This window comes from Rattus norvegicus, chromosome 8 (assembly GCF_021556685.1).
Source record: "Rattus norvegicus strain SHRSP/BbbUtx chromosome 8, alternate assembly SHRSP_T2T, whole genome shotgun sequence".
Taxonomy (NCBI): domain Eukaryota; kingdom Metazoa; phylum Chordata; class Mammalia; order Rodentia; family Muridae; genus Rattus; species Rattus norvegicus.
Window position 1 is genome coordinate 53,352,501 of NC_141541.1, and position 22,442 is coordinate 53,374,942.

A 22,442-nucleotide genomic window follows, 5' to 3' on the forward strand; every position below is an offset into this window, starting at 1 on the left:
ACACCAACATAATTCTCTCCCGGTGATACCCAAAGGTATCTAAATTAGCCACTAGAGTGTGCTAGAGGTTACCTTCCATGGCATGAAGTTGCCCCTCAGTTCAGCCCAACCCTGCTTCCTTATCATTCTCCTGTCTGTAACTGTAAGGCCCAGGGCTATGGTCAACCCTCCCTCTCTCTGTGGGCAAGATGATAAAGGACTCGGAGGGAAACCCGCATCAGACACACCACCACACACACACACACACACACACACACACACACACACACACACACACACACACACTGCCTTAAGCCTCAGGGTACACTTCCTCTTTGTCAATGAATGCGCTAACTAGCATTGGGCTGGACTGAATGGTAGGCCCTAGGCTCTCTAGTCCTCGAGATGCTGTGTTTCATGCTTCCCCTGTTTCTTGGTCTCTTCCTCAGAGTGAGGTACGTTTCCGGAAATCTTAGCCATGCCCTCCTCACATTGGTGACTGCTATGAAGATCCTGGCCAAAGGGATTGGCCATTTGCAACACCTGGACCAGTGACCACCAGGCCTCTTTGTTCATTCCACCTCTGCTGCTTACTGTCTCTGTGATAGTGTCTAAGTGGTTGTGTGTGTGTGTGTGTGTGTGTGTGTGTGTGTGTGTGTGTGTGTGTCTTACTATTTTTACAAGTTCTTCAGAAAACAGGAAAACTCTTCTCAGAATCCCAGGCTGGAAATCTGGAGTTAAGAGTTTGGGCACCAGGTGTGTCCCTAAGAGTCCATAAGTGGAGGTGGAGCCAAAAATGAGCCCAGGAAGGGCTTGGAACATGACAGCAGCAGTTGTCGCTCTTCTGACTCCAACTTGAAGACCAGCTTGGTTTGGTCAGACCCTCAGCAGTCAGTGACACCATTGCTGTGCTGGGGTAGCAGAAAGTTTTGTCAGAGGCTGTCTTTTCAGTGCCTGGACCATCTGTCCCCTGTGGAAAGCCATTCCCATCTGTGCTGCAAGCATCCGGTCTCTCAGTCCCTTGTAGCTGCCATGGATTCCAGAGCTGGGCTCTGCTGTAGCTGTCCATCTCTGGGTGATGACTGTGATTCAGGCTTGTGTATGTTTGGTCGCAAGCTGTTGGGGTGGATTTTATTTTTATATTTAAAATATAGAAATAGATGTAACTTTAAAGAGTCTCCAAAATTCCTAGGGACCTTGGGAGTTTTTGCATGAATCACCTCATGAACTCCAGGGGACCTGTGGGAGATGTACCGCTGTAGCATCCTGTGATAGATTACTGGTTTAGGAAATCAGGAGAAGTGCCCTGATGAAGTCCTCAGGACAGACATCTCCAAGTCGGTGTAGAGACTAGGGACCTTTGAAATACTCAGGGAAGAAAACCCTCGATTGGATTGGGTTGATCAATAAATCCAGTGCATACTGATCTGGCCTCCAAGGACTCTAGCCAGTCAGAAGATGTGTGCACTGCCCTGGTTCGCCTCCACCTCTGAGGAAATCTACACAGACAGCGTCCATTACACCCAAGGGCTGACTGTGAAGTTTGCTTCTGTCATCCTTCATCGTTCAGCCTTGTACTGACTCAAAAGGCCATAAAGAGAAAGCAAGAACTGTCCTCAGAACCTCTAAACAGTCCTTCTGGGCAGCCTAAGTTGACCATGCTCCTGGTCTTCCCTGGGCCTTTTCTCTTGGTCACCTGCTGTTCCTCAGCTCCACTCTCTTCAACCTTCCGGTGGGCCTACCTGACCTCTTGTGATACTGAGTCTCAGAGGCAAGTTCAAGGAGATCAGACCAGTTCAGGACAGCTCAGGACATCTGGAGGTAGCTGGAGTGATTGGGCAGCATCAGACAGGGCTGGAACACTAGGGAATCTCTTCAAGGCTGGGAAGGAGGCAGGCAGCATCCACGTCTGCAGAAGATCCCAGCAATGAGCTTCCATAATAAAAGTGTGTGGCACAAAGAAGTTGTTGAATGCTTCCTTGATGACATGGGTAGAAAAATATCAAGATGGCCTGCACTCGGCCCCAGCGCCCAGACATCTCAGGCATGCTTCTTGTTGACCTTCTCATCTTTGGATTCTGCTCACCCATTCACACATCTCCTAATTGATTCCTTCTCCAATGATTTCCCAGGTTCCCAGATCCCAGTGAAACCAGCGCTTAGTGATATCAGGTACTCATGCTAAGTCTGGGTGATCCACAAGCAGCACGGCACCCTCTACTCTGTGTGACGGAAGGTAGTATGGATACCATGCTTGGAACATGGACATATGAGCCACTGGCCTCATCCACAGAGGTCAGGAAAGGCTTGGCCGGGGAGAAGAGGTTTGAGCTGAGCTTTAAAGAGGTGAACATTCCTAAAGTAGATGTGGCATGGGGCGGGCACTCCAGAAGCAGTCTTTTCCCCGTCCTCTCCCTCTGCCTTTGTTATCTCAGCAAGAAGGGTGCTTATAAGACCCAGTGATTACCGACTTCTTCACAAGAGGGCTGAATCAGTAGCCTTTGACCTCTTCTGCAAGATCTACCCCTCCACGCTGCTCCCTAACTTTTGCTGTTGTTAAACAAAGTTTGTTTGTTCGTCTTTCAAGACAGGCTTTCTCCTTGTAGCCCTGACTGTCCTAGAACTAGCTCAGTAGACCAGGCTGGCCTTGAACTCAGTGATCCATCTGTCTCTGTTGGGATTAAAGGTGTTCGCCACCACTGTCCAGCTGCTCTCTCCATTTTTAAGCATTTGCTATACTAACTGTAACAGTTATGACTCCACTAATGGCTTTCGAGCATTACTACCACACATGTACCACACATGTGCGTGCCTGTCGCCACAGCCAGCATTTTCCAGATCTGCATGTGCCTGGTCTATGATACATCTATTTCGTTTGTAGCTCTCATTGGTGCCCAGGTGATCCTTTCTCTGACTCTTTTCTTGCTTCGTCTGCGCAAGAAGGCATAAGGATGGTGGGGGCTGTGGCTGCTGGATTCCTTGGCACAGTAACATGGCTCCAATCCTGCGTATCATGTCCACAGTTTAATTCAATCAGAGTGTGGTTCTCATCCATTAACAGTCCCCTGGGGTGCTCCGTCAACTGTAAGCTTTCTCCCATGTGGGCTTTTCCAGGTCCCGTGTCTATCCACTGTGGGACTGTCATGGCCGTATTGTCTGCTTTTGGTCCAAAGGAAACCACGTAGAAGACACACCCATTTCTTAAATGCCTGGCTCAGAGGTGATACGCGTTAAGCATGTCCCAGTGTCACTGAGAGGCTGTGGGGCCAGTAATTACAGCCTATGGCTGATGCCCCAGAAGACAGTACATGCTCATTTTGGAGGACAGCCAAGTATCTCTGTCCACTTGAAGAAGCTCACTATTACTCCTGAACCCAAAACTGGGGCAGAGTAACCAGATGTTGGCCCGTACATCTTTCTGCACACATAACCAACTCTTTGCAGGGTAAGCTCATAGGCAAATAGGGAAAGGCGTGGAAATCATATAGGAAAAAACATCAAGCTCTACAATGAAAACGGAAAATATGTTTCTTTATTCCAGGACACCTATAAAGGCTAAAAAAATTTCACATAAAAGAGGGGTGGAACTTCCCAAACTAGCCCAGAATCCCCAGGGAGTTGTGCAGTGGTGGCAAGGTGTCAAATACAGGAATACTGTCCCAGGTTCCCAGATCCCTAACATCTCCAGATAGCCATCAGCCCCATTGGCTTGGCTGGCATCTCCGTTATCTGTGGAGTGAGTTTCTCTAGGATGCAAATGAAAGTCCCAGGAACTGCTGGGAACATGGCTGGCGAACTCGGTATTGGAGCCACTTACAGCTTGGTTGAGGATCTGGTCGCCTCTGGGGTTTGATTAGCTTCCCAGGGCCGTTGTTTCCCATAATTGCTCTTCTTTGTTCTGATGCAGTTGGGAGAGCAGGAGGAGATGCTCGCGGAATGCTCCGGGCAATGACAATGAGGAGGCCTGGGACGACAATTCAGTATCTGCCTGTGTCAGATGCTGCGCAGGGCACCTGACATCCATTACTCCAGCAAACCTGTAATCCCACAAAGCACGTGGGAGCTATCCCAACTTTGTAAACAAGGAAACAGGGAGGTGCACCTCCCAAACCACAGGCTCTCAGGGGCAGAGCTGCACTTTGATTCTGTGGATATTGGAGCTTCCCCCCTACACTTTGTACCCTGCTTATTCCCAAACCCAGGCGAAGCCCCTCCAATCTAAGACCTCAGTAGGGTCTGGCTCTGCGTATCTTTTCTGAATAGGAGGAGTGGAACAATGCCCCAGGGACAGCTGGGCACAACCCTTAGATATAACCAAAAGCTTAGACTTGGCAATTTCCAGAACCTTGGAGAAGGGCATCAGGAGTCAGAAGAGGCCTCGGCCTTTCTGGATGGTTCCAGAAAGCCCTGTCATTCAGTACACCCCTTTGTCTCCTCTATCTGGGTCAATGGCTCTAAAAGGCACATACCATTCATTCTCTTCTTCCTCTGCACTGGTCCTCACCTCCTGTCATCTGGAAAAGCTGTGGCTCAGTCCAGGAAGTAAACAACATCCTGGTCTTGCAGCACATCTGCCCAGAAAACAGGGAGGGCCATGCACAAGACGATCATTCCTGGACCACCCAGAAACAAAGCTTTGTTAAAAATAGGCCTCCCAGAAAGATGAAGGCCTGGCCTGATCTTTGACCCTCACCAGCTCAGCACCTCCAAATAGGAGATGGAAGGTAGACCTCACAGGATGCCTTCCCTCCTCAACCCAGAGTCGCCAAGCGGCAGCCACACCTGTGCTTTCCTAATTACGCTGTTGTTATAGAGGTCGGACCCAGAGTACCTGGAGATGCAAATTCCAGCTCTGCCACTCACTTAACTATGTGATCCTGGGCAAGCCAATCCCTCTGTTTCCTCATATACAAAGTGTGTGTATCTCTCAAGCAAGTGACACAAAGAAACTGTCTAGTTCCTTTGTCACTGTGTACCCTCAGGAAATAAAGAAGAGACGTCATGTGAGCAAATCTTGAAGCGCTAGTAAATTTACCATTTCTCTGTATGAGCGTTCTCCTAGCTTCTAAGCAGTGGGCTGATCTCTCAGGAATGGATACTATTACCTCTGAATGCCCATGTTGTTACATCTAGTGGTCATTTGTAAGTTCTCAGCTCACTGAAGTCTCCGTGGTTCTTCACGGTAGAGCACTCCCTCCTTGACAAAATCACCAACTTCCATGTCACCAACTCTTTCCCTTTCTCCTCGGGGCTTCTGGCTGACTTTTTGTGGTGGTCCATAGATTCCGTGATGGTGTTGCTGATACATAATTGTGCTGGTTACATCTTTTCTCATGGTGGCAAAAATCCCCCACAGGTGCAGCATGGAGAGGAAGAGTCTATTTTGGCTCATGGTTTTAGGGAGTTTCAGTCCCTCCTGGTAGGGAAGGCATAGTGGACCAGGGTTGCAGAGTGGCTTGTTACTAGACCAGAAGCGTGTTTCTGTTAGAAACCTGTCTTATCCACTCCTCTGCCCCTGTCTCTGGCAACATCCACATCAGATCCATTTCCTCCAGCAAGGCTCCACTTCCATCGCTCTCATTATTCTTCCTGTGACCACATCGACTCTTACAATAGAAAGCATTCGATTGGCTCACAGTTTCAGAGGTTTAGATTATTATCATCATGGCAGGGAGCCTGGCAGCACACAAGCAGACACAGTGCTGGAGAAGTAGATAAGAGTTCTACTTCCGGATCCACAGGCAACAGGAAGAGGAAGCCACTGAGACTGACTCTGGTTTCGAAACCTCGAAGCCCACACCTCTATGACACACTTCCACCAACAAGGCCACACCTTCTAATCCTTTCAAATGGTGCCAGTCTCTTGGCATTCACATATATGAATTATGGGTGTCATTCTTATTCAAATCACAACTTCCTAAAAGTTCCATTATTTTACCCCAAATCTCCTGTCATGGTTTGTATATGTTTGGGCCAGGGAGTGGCACTATTAGAAAATGTGACCCTGGGGTTGGGGATTTAGCTCAGTGGTAGAGCGCTTGCCTAGGAAGCGCAAGGCCCTGGGTTCGGTCCCCTGCTCCGAAAAAAAAAAAGAAAAAGAAAAAAAGAGAAAGAGAAAGACCCTCATCCTAGCTGCCTAGAAGTCCATCTTCTGCTAGCAGCCTTCAAATGAAGATGTAGAACTCTCAACTCCTCTTGCACCACGCCTGCCTGGACACTGCCATGCTTCCTGCCTTGATAATAGACTGAACCTCTGAACCTGCAAGCCAGCCCCAACTAAATGTTGTCCTTATAAGAGTTGCCTTGGTCATGGTGTCCGTTCACAGCAGTGAAACCCTAACTAAGACATCCCCCCGCCCCCAAAATACCATTGCTACCTGCGAGCATTTTGGAACCAAATGTTGAAGCATATGAACCTGTAAGGATCATTCCATAGGAAAGCACAGCAGTGAGCTGTAGTAATGCTCTGTGCTCGCTGGTCCATTCATTCTCTTCCTGGGTTTCTAAAGAACTTCTACAGAGCTGGCAAGGATTTGCTTCATATCACTGAGATGCAAGGAAAGTCACATCTCTTCTTAAATCAGATTAATCTGACTGAGCTGCTGCAGCAATGGCTGAACAATTTCTCTTTTCCTGTTCTTCCTTCAGGGAGCACAGGGCAGACTGATTGCCAGGCTGGGTGTCCGCATGGGCACCACCCGGAAGAATGCACAAGTGGAGAAAACCTCCCACAGTCTCAGAAATTCAGACTCAGGTAGCTCTCCTCTGTCTAACCCCAAAGCCACTTCCCCAGCAGGTACAGCTTGCTTCTCTTAAGAGCTTTGCACAAACATGCATAAATAAAACCAAGATGAGGGCTAGAGAGATGGCTCAGTGGTTAAGAGCACTGGCTGCTCTTCCATAGGTCATGAGTTCAATTCCCAGCACCCACATGATGGCTCACAACCATCTGTAACAGGATCTGATGTCCTTTTCAGGCAGGCAGATATATGTTGTTGTAAAATTATAAAAAACGGGCTGTCTTTTACCCCTCTAGGTCTCGCACTGTAGTGCCCCTCAAGATATCTGCTAGATATCTTACCAGAAGCACACATCCCAACTCCATGTCGGCCCAGTGTCTCTGCGCCACACAGTCTCCCAACTCAAATCGCCACAAGAAAGGACACATCACACGATAACCTCTGATCCGGTTGATAAGATATAACTTTCCACCTAGACATACAAAGCCCTGTACACATCCATCCTGTAAGAACATTCAAAACAACCCGTAAAGGCACAGCGTGGAATCTTTTTTTTTTTTTTTTTGGTTCTTTTTTTTTTTCGGAGCTGGGGACCGAACCCAGGGCCTTGCGCTTCCTAGGTAAGCACTCTACCACTGAGCTAAATCCCCAGCCCTTACAGCGTGGAATCTTAACGTTAGCTTCCATGTTCTCTCCGTGGCTTCCGCTGTCTCCTCCAGTCTCTCCGTTCCAGTCTCTTCTTCTTCCCTTAAACTTTTTCTCCCGCGCATTCTTCCTTCTCGTCCAATGGCAGGCCTCGTTCTATCCTGTACCCACCCTCACCTGTATGACATCCTACAGATATATATACAGATATGCTGGGAATTGAACTCATGACCTATGGAAGAGCAGCCAGTGCTCTTAACCACTGAGCCATCTCACCAGCCCTCATCTTGGCTTTTATTTATGCATGTTTGTGCAGTGCAGCAGAGCACTCATACATTAAATATAAAATTTAAAAAAAAAACCAAGATGGGCACAGGTAACAATAATTATGCGCAGGTCTTTACATGAACATAAGTTTTCATTTCTCTGAAACAAAGGACTACAAGTGGGATTCTTCTTGAATCATCTTGGCTTTGGTATATATATATTATATATATACATATATATATATATACATATATACATATATTTTATATATATATGGGTTTGTGTCTGAGTGTGCACGAGTGTGCATATGAGCACATGTGTCAGAAGAGTCCAGAAGAGAGTGTTGAAACCCCTGGAGCCAGAGCTAAGGGGACTGTGGGTCCGATGCTAAGAACCAAACTTCTGTCCTTGGCAAGAACAGAATGCGCTTTTAATTGCTCTCCCATCTCTCCAGCCCTTCTTGGTCACTTGCAACTGTGCATTTAACAGAGAAACGTCCTGTTTCCAGAGTGTCTGTTCCATATTTCATATTCTCTCCAGCACTCGGTATAGTCAGTATTTTATAAGGCGTATAACCGATATCTAATGACATCTCTGCCGTTTTGATTTGTCTTTTCCTAAAGACTTTTGATACTGATGATCTTTTTGTGTGTCTGTTTGCCGTCTGTAGATCTTCTTTGGTCAGGTACTGCTTAAATATATATTTTTTAACCATTTCTTTGGTTGTGTCTTGTTGAGTTGTGTGATGGCAAGTCTTCCTTGTTTACTTAACCGGATTTAGAATCACCATGGCAACTCCTCAGGTGTGTGAGTGAGGGTGGAAGATCCTCCCACCCTGAATGTGGCTGGAGAAAGCAAGCTGTATGTCAGCTCTCCGCTTTCTCAGACACGCAGCCAGCTGCCTCGCACCGCAGCCACTGTGAGCCAAGGTAGACATTTTTTCCCCTTAAATTATTACTTTTGTCTGGTGTTTTGACACAGCAATTAGAAAAGTAGCTAATGCAAGTTTTTCACAGTTCTGCATATATATACACGAGTTAGAGTCTTTGTTGGAAATGTGCTTTGCAAACGCTTTCTCTGTGACTTGCCGGGGTCTCTCAGCTGTATCCTTAATAGAACAAATTATTCCAACGTTTTAACATCAATTCATTAACTTTTTCTTCGCAGCCCAAACTGTCAAATCCAAGCTCACGAGGATGCCGTTTGATGTTTTAACATTTTTAATGTTTTATGTCTTATAATCAGGATAGCGATTCACGTTCATACCAATGTAGATTAAGGTTTGGTTTTGCTTGGTTGCAAAAGGATGTCCAGAGGTCCCAGCATTCTGTGCTGAAAAGTCTAAAGTTTCTCATCCAATTGTCTTTGTTTTTCAGCAAGTGCATTACTGTACTTCAGCAATAGAGTGTATTAGTGTTCATGTATATCTAGCTTTATATTCTGTCCCATTGATCTGATTATTATTATTATTTATTTTTTTCTTCAGTGCTGGGAATGATATAATGCAGGACCCTGGATCTTACTGAAGTGTAAGAGCTATTAAGAGGATTGGCCTGTTAGAAAGTAGGTAGGTTATAGGGTTCATGTGAAGGACACTGGGGGCTTTGGCCAGTTTTACACCCACCACCTCAGGTCAAGATTCAGCCAAGTACCAGCTTCCCGCCTCAGGTCAAGGATAGGACAAGTTCCATTCTCCACCCACAGTTCTTGGGAGGAATAGGGACATTCTTGAAAAACTGCAGAATGTACTGACTGTCAGTCTCCTGACCCTCTGGTCCCAGATAGAGTTCGAATGCATGCCAGATGCTTGCTAGCCAATAGATTCAAAGGTCAATATGCTTAGAAAATAAGTTTAAACTGTAACCTTGCTGATGTAACCTGTACCCCTAAAATGTGTAAAAACAGCTTGTTATAGCCATTCGAGGTCGCCTTCCAGTCACTCGCCATGAGGGGCTGATTGAAGGTTGAACCCAACGTGGCCAGAAAAAAATGAACATTTTTCTTGCATTTGCACTGAACTCTGTTCTTGTGTCTCACGTGGGGGTGGGGTGTCTCCCGGTAGTTAAGACTCACTTCCTCAAGGGAAGAGCTCCATCACTGAGCTCTGCCACCTGGGTCCTACACGCCTGTCCTTTAATCAATGCCACCCATTTAATTATTGTATGATTTAAACCTGGGTGAGGTGAATCCTCCATGTTCATATTACTGTAAACAACTGTTTGACCTACTTTGTTTCTTTACATTAACAATATCGCTTTTAGAATCAACTCCTTTGTATTTATGAAGAATCCTGCTGGAATTTTGGTTAATACTGTGTCAAATCTATGCGTCACTTTGGAAGGAATGAATCTGTCACTGGTAATTGAATTTTGTTATCAATGAATATAGTATGCTGCCACATTTAGATCTTTTTTTATTTCTTTCAAAGTATGATTACGGATTCTGTAGTTTTTGGTATGCAAATCCACCGTAGAGTTGGTTAGATTCACAGCTAAGAATCCATGTGTTAAAAAAAAATTTAGCAAAATAATTATTTTTAAAAAAGAACTACTGAACTGTTCTCTAATATATATTATGCATGTCTAATATATTGCTATTATTGTTATCGATATATGTCTCTGTGTGTTTGTGAGTGAATGCCATATGTGCAGGTAACTGTAGAGGCTGGAAGAAGGCATGGGGTCCAGTGGAGCTGGATTTGCAGGTGGCTATGAGCCACCCTCTATGGCTGCTAGGGTCCTTTGGAAGTATTGCAAGTGCTCTTGGCTGCTGATCCACCTCTTCAACCCTGTATATCCCTAAATAAAATAACACTTGCTTCTGTATTCAATATGTTGTGGTATATTATTTGGTTAAAACACATGAAAATTCAACTTCATAAAGAATTGCATAGTAGAAGGGTATTTGAAAGCCTTTTCGGATAAATGTGGGTATTTTCATTTGCTACTTGTGGTAGTTTGGATGAAAATGGCCCCCGTATGTTCATAAGGAATGGAACTGTTAGTAGACATGACCTTGTTGGAGCGGGCGTGGCCTTGCTGGAGGAAGTGTGTCACTGGGGGCTAGCTCCAGAGGTTTCAGAAACTCAAGCCAGGCCCAGTGGCTCACTCTCACTTCCTGCTGCCTGAGGATCCAGATGTAGGAGTCTCTGAGGTACCTCTCTAGCACCATGCCTGCCTGCACATTGCTATGCTTCCTGCCATGATGATAATGAATTGAACCTCTGAAACTGTGAGCCAGTCCCAATGAAATGTTTTCCTTTATGAGAATTGTGGTGGTCGCGGTATCGCTTCACAGCAATAGAAACACCAACTAAGGCACCACTACACTCAAATTTTGCAATATAGCATTTGAAACCATACCGTAGACCCTTTTCTAAATCATTTTTGAAGTCTCTTGCTTTATTTTGAGTTCTGACTGGGTTCCACCCATGCCTAATTTTGTATCGTAGCATTGTTTGAATGTCCATGAGGAAACTATCAGTTATCTGAATTCTGAATGTCTCCTAGTGTTGATCTATCTTATGCAATATCAAAATTACATGCATTAACATCTGAAAAGAACCTTTAGAGATTAGCAAACTGTCAAGCTGATGGTGAAAGAGACAGGCTCTTCTCAAGAATTCTAATTTTCACCGGAAAAACTGTCTCTGGTTAGCAGTAAATATTATCAGTTTATTTCCTTGCAATGACAGTCCTAATTTATTCATTTCTGGGAAAATGATTCCCAGCTATCAGGTCTAAATAGTCACAGTTTCTCTGTCAATTTTCATTCAAGGGAAAATAATATTTTATGAGAAAAGTGGCTAGTTCAGCATACAGCTCAAAAAACAAAACGCTTTTCCTTAAGATAAACATGATACTTGGGCATGCTGCAGGAATGCTTTGTGCAGACCCTTTCTCCTGTCAGAGCAAATATTGAAAAGCTCTTTGCTCGGGGTTGAGACTTAATGATAGTAATAAGTTCATTGCTTCCTGAGGAGGTTCTTCAGCAACACTGACAAGCTCGCGGATGCAAAAGACACGATAATTATAGGTCCGGTTTGCTGCCTCTGCCTAGATTTATGGGAAGGAGCTAGGAGTTTTATTGGTCATCAATTTTGTGCCATTAGTGAAACTGTTGACCCAGTAAAGAGGTCAAATGACATCATTGTATGATTAGAAAAATAGTTTTGGTTCCTGAAAAAATATTTTTGGTACCCCGGCAGTCCTCAGGTTTTAATTTGAGGACTTGCTTCTTTGGGCACACTCTCCACAGAGAGTGAACCCCACTGTGAATGATTTTAGATACTTCCTGGCCTCTTCTTTCCCTCACTTCCCAGCATTGTAGGGAAGTGGATAATCTTAGAGTCTAAGGCTTTGTGCTGTGAGGTTGGGACTTGTGAAAGAGCAGGAATATTGATGTAATTGTGCTTAACAGAGAGGACAGTAGGTGGGAGAAAGAAGAATGACTAGAAATTTGAGAGTTCCAAACTTTCTGGTCTCAATGCATCCCTGGAGAGTGTGCTAATACTAGTAAGAAACACTTGAACCATTTCCCCTAGCTTGGAGAAAATAGGAGTGATGTTCTCAAAACCAGTGGGAGGGTTGGGTAATATCTTAGTGGTTGGAACAAGAGATGAGAAAAAATACTTGTCTCTGTAATGGTTAGTGTTAATTATTATCTTGACAGGATCTAAAATAACCTGAGGGATAGACCCTATGAAGTTCTAGTGGCAGGGATTAACTTGATTATGTTAATTGAGGCAAAACAAATCCAAATAAAAGCAAAACAAAACAAAAACCCTACCACTGAGGGCAGCAACATTCCCTTGGCTAGTATCCTAGACTACATGAATGGGAGAGGGGAGCCAAGCAGCAGCAACTTCCATTCAGCCTCCTCTGTTTCCTGCTGGTGGATGCACTGTGCCCAACTGCTTCTAGCTCATGCTGTTGTGACTTCCTTGCAATGGTGGGTCATGACTTGAACGATGGTTAGCTTAGTTAGGGTGTTGTTGCTGTGAAGAGACACCATGACCAAGGCAACTCTTGACAAGTAAAACATTTAATAGGGGCTGGCTTACAGTTTTAGAGTTTCAGTCCATTATCTTCATGGTGGAAAGCACGAGAGCATTCAGGCAGACATGTTGCTGGGGACGGAGCTGAGTGTTCTACATATTCATCTGAACACAACCAGGAGACTCTCATTCAAAGGCCGCTTGGAGGAAACTCTCCTTCCACACTGGGTAGAGCCTGAGCACTGGAGCCTCAAAGCCAGTGACACACTTCCTTCAACAAGGCCACACCTACTCCAACAAGGCCACACTTCCTAATAGTGCCACTCCATTCTCCAAACATAGTCAAACCACCACAATAAGCCTTTAAGTTGCTTTTCTCAAAGAATTTTATTTTTATTAAAGCAACACAAAATTATGACAGTCCCTCATTGATAGTTAATAGTTAATGTTTATATGTTGGGATTTAAAACCACCTAGACTTGTCAGGCAATTATGGTGCATGCCTTTAACCCCAGCAAACAGAAAGCAAGAGAAGGCAGATCTCTGAGTTCAAAGTCAACCAGGTATACAGACTGAGTTCCAGGACAGCCAAGGCTACATAGAGAAAAAAACCAACCAGCCAACCAATCAGCCAACAATGAAAAGCCTAGGTGGGCTTCTGTAAGAATGTTTCCAGAGAGAACTACGGTAAGACGAGCCTTCCTGAATGTGAGTGGTGTCATCCCATTAACTGGGGTCCTGTACAGAATAAAATAAAGAGAGCTGGGCTGTCATCTCTCTCCGATTCCTACCTTAGGCACAAAGTGATCAGCTGCCTCTTGTTCTTCCATCATACCTTCACCATCACCACGACCTATATACTGTCACTATGAGCCTAAACAAACCCTTCCTTCCTTAAGCTGCTTTTGTCATAGCAGGAACAAAAGAAGCTAGTATAGCTTCTAGTTGGAGTAACTGATGGTTCACGTCATGTAATACTGAGTGACTGAGTCACAGTCACTAAATAGTACAGAGACTGTAGGAGATGCTGGGAGCTGGGTAGAGGACACATACGTCTGGATATTTATCACAGTGTCACCTCACTGCCCCTGCTTGCGTGTGTGTGTGTGTGTGTGTGTGTGTGTGTGTGTGTGTGATTTCTAATTGTTTCAGTGCATCCCGGTGCAAGACTGTATCAGTTTACTTAATGTACCAGTGAGTTGGTGTTGAAGTGCTGTTAGGGTAGTCAGTAGGATCTCTTAAATGTGAAATGCCCCGCTTAAGAGCTCCTGAAGAGGTGTGGCCTTGTTGGAGTAGGTGTGGCCTTGTTGGAGTAGATGTGGCCTTGTTGGAGTAGGTGTGGCCTTGTTGGAGTAGGTGTGGCCTTGTTGGAGTGGCTGTGGCCTTGTTGGAGTAGGTGTGGCCTTGTTGGAGTAGGTGTGGCCTTGTTGGAGTGGCTGTGGCCTTGTTGGAGTAGGTGTGGCCTTGTTGAAGGTAGCGTGTCACTGACTTTGAGGCTCCTGTGCTAATGTGGAAGGAAACTTAAGTTCTGGGAACTTAGGTGTGTCACTGTGAACAAAAGTTCAAGTGATGCTCAGAAAAGCTCCCGACTTTGAGCGAGTTTTGACAAGGTGGGTTTGTAACTGTGCGAAACCCTACACGATCTCAGCTCTCGCAGAGTCGAGCAGACGCACATTTAGGAACACAAGTAAACTAGACTGGGCTCTGCTATCAATACACGGAGACATAGGAGATTAGAGAGGATCAGGGAGGAGCTGGGGAAGGGATAAAACATGGTCAAAATATATTGTGTGGGGAAAAAACTTTAAATAGAAAAATTTAAAATATATGGAGAAAAATTATGCAACGATCTGATCATCTCTGGCAAGGTTCTCATTTGTCTGGTGATGGAGTCTGGGGCAGTGAGAGAGAGCAGAGAAGACTTCACTGGAAAGGCAGAGAAGAGCTAAGAGCAGGAGCTGAGGAGACAGTCGTGAACAGAGAGCAGGAGCTGTGCTCAGGGCAGACAGGCAAAATCTCTTGGCCCACATTCACTGGGACTCCATTTGTCTCCTGGCTGCAACCAAGCGATCACGTTGCCTGGAGCCCTGTCCACACAGAGGGCTTCCTGCTTTTAGCCTCAGTTCTGGTTCTATCTTCCTCCTCCAGAGGCAGGAGGTCACAGATTGAAAAGAGTAAAGAATGTTGGGAGGGAGGGGCTGGCGTTCCAAGGGTCCCAGGGTACACTAGAGCAGCTAGAGGATCCAGACAGAAGAGGCAAGCAGAGAGTCTGACATCTGATTGGGCACATCTGGATGTACACATGAGTCATGTGTCGAATATCTAAGTGCTGTTGGGAGGTGCATGAATACACTGGCTCTCAAACTGAGCTCTCTTGGCCAAGCATCAGCCTCTTTTGGGGGGTAGATGTAACAATCCGTGTCTCACCAAGCCAGTTCATGATGGTGATACACCTTCGACTGTAAGGACCCTGGCTTGGAGGCTCAGTTTTTCTGAACATACCCATGTGGGCAAGGCTACTTTGCCTTGCAGGTGGAGATTTGCATGTGTGCATCCTTGTGACTGGAAACCAGATCCATCTCACTTGACCTTATCCGGAGCTCTCCTAGTCTAGGGCACCCCTTCTGGGTCACTTTGCAAATATTTGAAGGTGATGCTAGCAATGGTAGCCAGATGTAACTCCAGCCGGCCTAGTCCATCTTCTGTGCTAGTCCTGAGGCAGAGCAGTCACAAGGCTCCTCCTTTTACCTCAGACAGAAATCTAATCTAACTGTGCAGAAAAGCAGAGGCAAGAGAAATGGCCTAGTCACAGGAGGAAAAAACAAAAAAATAAAAATAAAAAACAAACAAAAGACAACAAAAAACCAAGAAACAAAGGGGGGAAAAAACCACTTGCTTGTTTTTCCCTTAAGTTTTCCTGGGACAAAATATATAGTTTTTACCCATCCTCGATAAATAGCTTGGAATGGAGGTGGAGAAGAGAGTCTGGGAGTGAGTGCCATATCTCAGTGCTCCACAGGCTGGATTTGGAATGGCTGGTGGATGTGGGGATGTGTACAGTGAGACGCTTGAGAAGCAGGCTCTCTTCACAGGCATAACACCTTCCCAAAGAAGACCCCAAGCAAGTATCTCTTTGCACCCAGACATTGGTTCTTGTCCTAATACTTGCCAGCTAGATGACTCTGTTCACATTGCTTTATCTCTTCCACACTTGTCTCCCTGTCTCTGGTGCAATGACGGCAATGGGATCCGCGTAACAGGCCTGCCGTGCAGATTAAATAAGACGAGAAACAGAAACTGGAGTCACAGTGTGAAGACCCAGTGCAGCTGCCTGCAGTATCTGTGCTCTTCCCTTGATGCCTCTCCTGCCCAGAGAATGGCATCCATTTTTCTGAATCCACCATCTGAGCCTTTTCAGAATTAAATGGGGTTCCCCAGGACTCCCCGGATTCAGGGCTGAGATCAATGGCCATTTCTTCCCTCTGCTTGGAACACTGTTTCCAGGCATTCTGCCATGGTCTGAAGAAGGACATGTGTTCCTCTGACCATATAGAGCCAGTCCTGCAGCATGCACCCACCATGATGTTTACACAGATGCACCATAGATGGCGTCACAGGAAGGAAACCTCGCTGCTACGTTGTTATGTGTGGTAAGGTGTGCGAGAAACCTACTCAGGAGGTACCTGGTACATAGTGGGTATATATTACATGAAGTTCTGTCTTGGCTCTCCCTTCGTTAGTATACAAAAGCCAAGAACAATTATTGGCGCTTAGTTCGGTTGCTCAGTCAGTAAAAGGTTTGCCTTGAAAGTGCGCGATCATGAGTTTAATTCCCAGAACCCCCATAAAAAAAATCCAAGCATAGTGATGTGTGCTGATAATCCCAGTGTCGAAGAGGTAGAGACAGGCAGGTCCCCGGTCCTTTCTGGCCAACCAGAAGCTTACTTGATGGCCTCCAAGCCAGTGAGAGACTCTGTCTAAAAAAGAAAATCTCATCCAGTGCCTAAGGAATGACATTTAAGACTGTCTTCTCCTCACATGCGTGCACACACACCTACACGTACACCCTCATGTGCATGTGTACATATGCCCACTCCCACATCTAAATGCACATAAACATGCATACACACACACACACACACACACACACACACACACACACACACACACACACATACTGTCCCGGTCCTACACATAATAGAAGAAACAGATATTTATTGTACAATTACCGCTGCCTGGCACTGCAGCAGCTCTGCTGTTCATGCTAATCAATCTTTATAAATCCACAGAATAAGTAATACATGCCATGAATTTCATTGGAATGCATGGGGAAGCTGATGCTTAGAGAAGCTGAGACACTTATTCAAGACCGTCAGTAATTAGTGAACTCCAAAGAGTGATTAAGGAGGCCTGAGAGATGGCCTAGTGGGTACAGTGCTTGCTACGGAAGCTTGAAGGCCTGAGTTCAGAACCACAGCGCCCACCACCCGGGACACAACATACCTCTGTAATCCTGATAGAGACAGAAGAATTCCTGAGAGCTGTCAGGCCAGCTAGCCTGGTACCACAGAGAGCAAGACACTCTCCCTGCAACAAACAAGGTGAATGAAGACTGCCAGCCAAGGCTGCCATCTGACCTCCACAAGTGTGCCGTGACACACAGGGGCCAGCAGAGAGAGAAAGACAGGGAGAGGGTGGTGGGGGGGGAGAGCTATTTGCTAAGGAAATAAATTTATCATCTTCGATTATTTTTGCCAAAGGGGGAGTTTTTTTACTGCTGCCCAGTCTGACATTTCCTGCTAGAGACAAAAAGTCCCTCTCTCCAGTGCAGTCTTGAGCGGAGAGCAGCTGGGGCCAGTTCAATAGTTTGCTCCATGACCAGCAGTTCTTCAGAGAGTGAGACACTGAAAACCACCCCGAATGGGTCATATCTGGAGTCCTCCTCCCAGGATAAAGGGGGCTGAGCTTTAAAGGGAGACAGAGGCAGGGAGAAGCCTCCTGATACCATGCCCAGGAGGTTCTGTTCCCAGTGCTGGCCACCGTCTTGGCCCTGCGTGTTATTCTCACTGGTCCAGGTCCAGGTCCTCCCACCTTGGCCAATGTTCTCCAGGGAGACATGTACGAATCCCAGCTTCTCCTCAGCAGGACTTTGACTGCTGCACAGTAACTAGCCTGCCGATCCACTGACCTGGTTCCTGCTCTGTGCCTCAGCACGCTTGTCCCCCATTCCCAACATCCATCCTTCCCCAAAAGTCTTCTTCCACCACAGTAAGACTCCTGGCCTTCCCTTACTTTGTATGCTATGGGTAGGCATACCTTGCATGAGACAGTAATGATCAGAATGCTCACATAGGTACCTTGCCGACAAATATTTACAAGCATTTAGGAAAGCATTGTGTTTCCTCAGTCCACAAAAAAATCCCAAAGAATGTGTCAGGAGACCTCACTCCAGTCTTACTGCAGCCACTCCCAAATCGTGTGACTTTGGGCAAGTCCCTTGCTGTCACTGTCAGCTTTAGTTGTCAACTCCATATACCCAGGAAGAGGGAAACTCCACCGAGGAGTTGTGGTCCTTACGTTGGTCTGTGGCTGTTCTTTATTGCTAGTTGAGGTAGGAGGGCTCAGTGCACCGTGAGCTGTGCCATCCCTAAGCAGGTGGAGCTGGGCTGTATGAGAGAGCTGGCTGAGGGCTGGAGAGATGGCTCAGTGGTTAAGAGACTGCTCTTCCAGAGGTTCTGAGTTCAAGTCCCAGCAACCACATGGCGGCTCACCACCATCTGTAATGGGATCTGATGCCTTCTTCTGGTGTGTCTGAAGACACTGTACTTACATATAATAAATAAATAAATCGAAAGAAAGAAAGGAAGGAAGAAAGAAAGAAAGAAAGAAAGAAAGAAAGAAAGAAAGAAAGAAAGAAAGAAAGCAAGCAAGCAAGCTGGCTGGCTGAGAAATCCAGGGAGAGCAAGTCAATAAGCAATGTCCTTCTGTGGCTTCTGCTTCAGTTCCTGCCTCCAGGTTCCTGCCCTGACTTCCCTCAGTGATGCATTGTGACCTGAGAGTTTTAAGATGAACAGAGCCCTTTCCTCCCTAAGCTGTTTTGGTCACAGTGTTTATTACATCAATAGATAAGCAAAGTAGACCATGTGCCCTCCTTGGGCCTTGGATTCCTAGTTTTCAGAATGTTCTCGAAGATCAGATCAGGTTCCAATATTTCTGGCTCTGTTTAATTTCTCCTCATTCTGTCCCATCCTGCGCCCTCCAGACACAGAGATCTCCTAAGCCTTGTTCTTTCTGAGGCTGTTGTTCTAAAGCCGCCCAATCTCCCTGATGGGCTGCTGCAAGTCAGGTCACTGTATCCCAGACTCTGCCATATGCCTCAGCTGTGGCCAAAGTCACTGGAGTCTCAGTTCTCAGACCCAGGGAGTTTGTGAAGATGCAGATCACCAGGTCATATCCTCGACCCAGATCCTGTCCTGACTCACAGGTCTGAAACAGGTCCCTGTCACTCCGTGTCAGTCACCCACTGTTGGGAAGTCATGCAGCCCTGGGTGATACATTTTAAACAAGAGCTACTTTATTGGCTCACCACCCATAGTTAAGGACTTGGGATAGGGCCCGAGAATGACTCCCAGTCAGTGGCTGGGAGCCTGGCTGGATGGAAAGATTCTACATGAATAACACCAGGCCTCTCCCTTCCTGGGAATCTGTGTCTGATGTCTTACAAGGCAGCTGGTTTCCACGAGACAAGTTCACATTCCAAACATGGAAGGCAAAAGTCACACCTTCGTCCAAAGCCCAGTCTAGAAAAATCAGTGACAAGTCTACCTCTTTTTATTGCTCCAACTGAGTTGCAGGCCTGGGTGTGGTGGTGCATGTCCATAATCTCAGCACTGGGGAGACAGGAGTCCATTCCGTGCAAAGGGCTTGCTGCTGGCCAGCCTGGACTAGCCAGCAAGCTGCTGGCCAAGGACCGGAGGTTGGCCTGTGACCAGCGGAGAAACTTTATGTCAAAAGGGGGAGTGGGAGGGAGAGGAAGGAGGGGGCCAAAGAGGAGGAAGAGGAAGAAGAGGAGGAGGAAAAAGGTGGTCAGTTCCTAAGGAACAGCACCTGAGGTTGTCCTCCAGCCCCCCATTCTCACACTCATGTCCCCCCCCCAACAAAATAATAATAAGTCACATAGGTTAGGCTGAGGGAGAGTTGCACACATATGCACACACACACACACACACACACAGAGGGAGGAGTGAGTGTGTCAACTCAGATGAGGCAAGAAATGCTACTAAGGCTGGCTCTGGGCATCTAGATTGTCATAATTGTACCAACACTTTCCCAGTGAGCCTGATGTATCCAAAGTCTGGTAGCCATGGCCCGAGGACCTGCCTGTCATCTTCCCCTTCTCCTTCCATTCAAGGCACAGCCTTAGACTGCGTCATAGCCCTGACACTAATGGACTGATGGCTGGTGCAGCTTGTGTTCTCTGCTGATATCGGTCCTGTCTTTGTATTCAGAAAGTGATCATTAGCCCCTGATGGTCTTGATGAAGTGGGAGGGGAGGAAGGAGGCTAAGGGCATATCAGGTGTCCCCCCTCTTCCCACCTTCATCTAGGAGCACAATCTTGTCGACTACCTCCCTGGGCTGGCTGAATCATTGCAGCCCTTTCTTGGTTCTTAGTTCTGAATTATGCTTAGGGAAGTAACTGTGATGTCTTCTTCTTCTTCTTCTTCTTCTTCTTCTTCTTCTTCTTCTTCTTCTTCTTCTTCTTCTTCTTCTTCTTCTTCCTCTTCTTCCTCTTCTTCCTCTTCCTCTTCTCCTCCTCCTCCCCTCCCCCTCCTCCTCCCTTTCCTTCTCCTCCTCCTCCTCTTCCTCCTCCTCTTCCTCCTCCCCCTCTTCCTCCTCCTCTTCCTCCTTATCCCCCTTCTCCTCCTTATCCCCCTTCTCCTCCTCTTTCTAACAAAGAACCCAGAAGGTGACATATTCCAGGGTCTATGTAACTGTTTAGTGGGAACAATGAAGGTAGGGCTGTTTTATACCCATCACCTCTTGCCTGCAGCATCTAAGACCCTTAAAGGCCTGAAAGTGAAAATTATTGGGGGTGATACTTTAAATGGTGGTCAGAAAAACAGGCCCTGGTCTGAGAAGTGATTGTTGCATCATCAAAAAGATACTTATTACAGATAGCTGGGGGGGGGGGGCTGGAGCAGTCTCTCGACAGAATGTCCTTTCTACTCAAACTAGAGGCAGGACCCCTATGGCCACAGTGTCTGCTGAGCCCTTTCCCTGACTATTCCGCTGTCTTTCCTGGATATCTAATGCCATGATGTATAGGTTTTGTTGCCCTATAAGTCCTGATATCACACTGGGACAGGGAAACTACTCTGCCCTGGTGGCAGTTGCCCTGCAGACTCCCTGGGACTTCCTTAGAATTAATAGTCCCCAAATACTTATTTGTTTTCCTAAACTGCAGCTCAGACTTTTGGGGGTGGGGTCGGTAGCGGACGATACCAGAGAGAACAGGTGGATTCAAATCAGCCTTCCCTGCCTTGCCAACATGACCAGGCTGAGGTGTTACAGACTCTGGCAAAGCTATTCCACAGACTGAATGGAGCCGCCTGCTGGGTTGGATGAGCTTTCTCCTGGCTCCAGGACTCTGCTCAGGCTCTGTTTCTGAGCTTTCATCCTGTGGCTCTGAGCAAGCAGACATTGATAAACAGGTGTGTCTCCCCATGAATGCTGGCTCCAGGCACACTGGGTGAGGCAGGAGTTTGTATGTACTCACAGGCTGTTTCCCTGCAAGGGAAAGCAGGATATTCTGGTGTTGACTAGGGAGCCATTATGTCTTGGATTTCTAACCGTCATTGTCTCCAAAGAGCAACATTGTTCAACATTGTTCCTTGTTGCTTTCGTTTGCATGCACAAGGAGACAAATGGCTGCAGACTTGAGAGTGCAAAGGCTTTGGAGGGAGTGGCCATAGGTTCTCATTTGGATAGCCCTGCTCTCTGGAAGATGGGTGCTCCTAATTAAAGATCTTAGAAATCGGCACCTAGGAGTGATATTTCACACTTACAAGCAAGTTTTAAGTTAAGTCGACAGCAATGAGCCCTCCAGACTTATGGAGTGGAGGTGGTTTTGCCACTCAGAAAAAAAAAATTCATCCTTGTTAACTTGCCTGGAGAAGTATTGAGCGAATGGCAAAGCTTTATTTTTGTAAAAAGATTTATTTATTTATTTTTATATGAGTACACTCTAGCTATCCGCAGACACACCAGAAGAGGGCATTGGATCCCATTACAGATGGTTGTGAGCCACCTTGTGGTTGCTGGGATTTGAACTCAGGACCTCTGGAAGAGCAATCAGTGCTCTTAACCACTGAGCCACCTCTTCAGCTCAGGCAAAACTTTATTAACAATGCTGATATATGACATGGGTCTAGGCTGAGAGGACCAGCGCTCAGGGTACCAGCCCCCAAAACCTTTGATGACCTCTGGTAAGGACCTTTGGCTAAACTTGGCAGCCATTAGCTGAAGAGACAGTAAGAAAGCCGGTGTTCAACATGAAGGTAAAAAGTTTGTTTACAGACAAGATCACTCAAGGGGCTCATGAGTTAATAGTTATGATTATTTAAATTGTGAAAGTTGTCAGTGGGTCGCCCTCTAAGACACACTGTGAGCGGACTAATATGGCAAATCTTACTAAGGAGGCCTCATTTTCATTAGGGCCATCAACATACACCTCTGAACACAAAGTTATGGCTACCGCAGAGGCAGAGTGCTTCTCATGACGCCTGGGATGAGACCCTCAATTCCCAAAAGGCAA

General features: G+C 46.3%; 1 protein-coding gene and 1 long non-coding RNA gene across 3 annotated transcripts in view; both read left to right on the forward strand.

The window, feature by feature from the left end:
- Tmprss13 (transmembrane serine protease 13) overlaps window positions 1–1,942 on the forward strand; it is a 28,201-nt gene extending 26,259 nt beyond the window's left edge. The window contains exon 14 of one of the 2 annotated variants that reach the window (XM_087560972.1): window positions 429–1,942. In XM_087560972.1, the coding sequence (XP_087417098.1) occupies window positions 429–455 (27 nt within the window). In that variant the 3' untranslated portion in view covers window positions 456–1,942. 2 annotated transcript variants of the gene reach the window in all.
- Window positions 1,943–2,111: 169 nt separating this feature from the next.
- On the forward strand, window positions 2,112–4,991 carry LOC148004103 (uncharacterized). The gene is made up of 2 exons (XR_015627240.1): window positions 2,112–2,151; window positions 3,887–4,991. It is a non-coding gene; the product is annotated as an uncharacterized LOC148004103 (long non-coding RNA).
- Window positions 4,992–22,442: the final 17,451 nt, after the last annotated feature.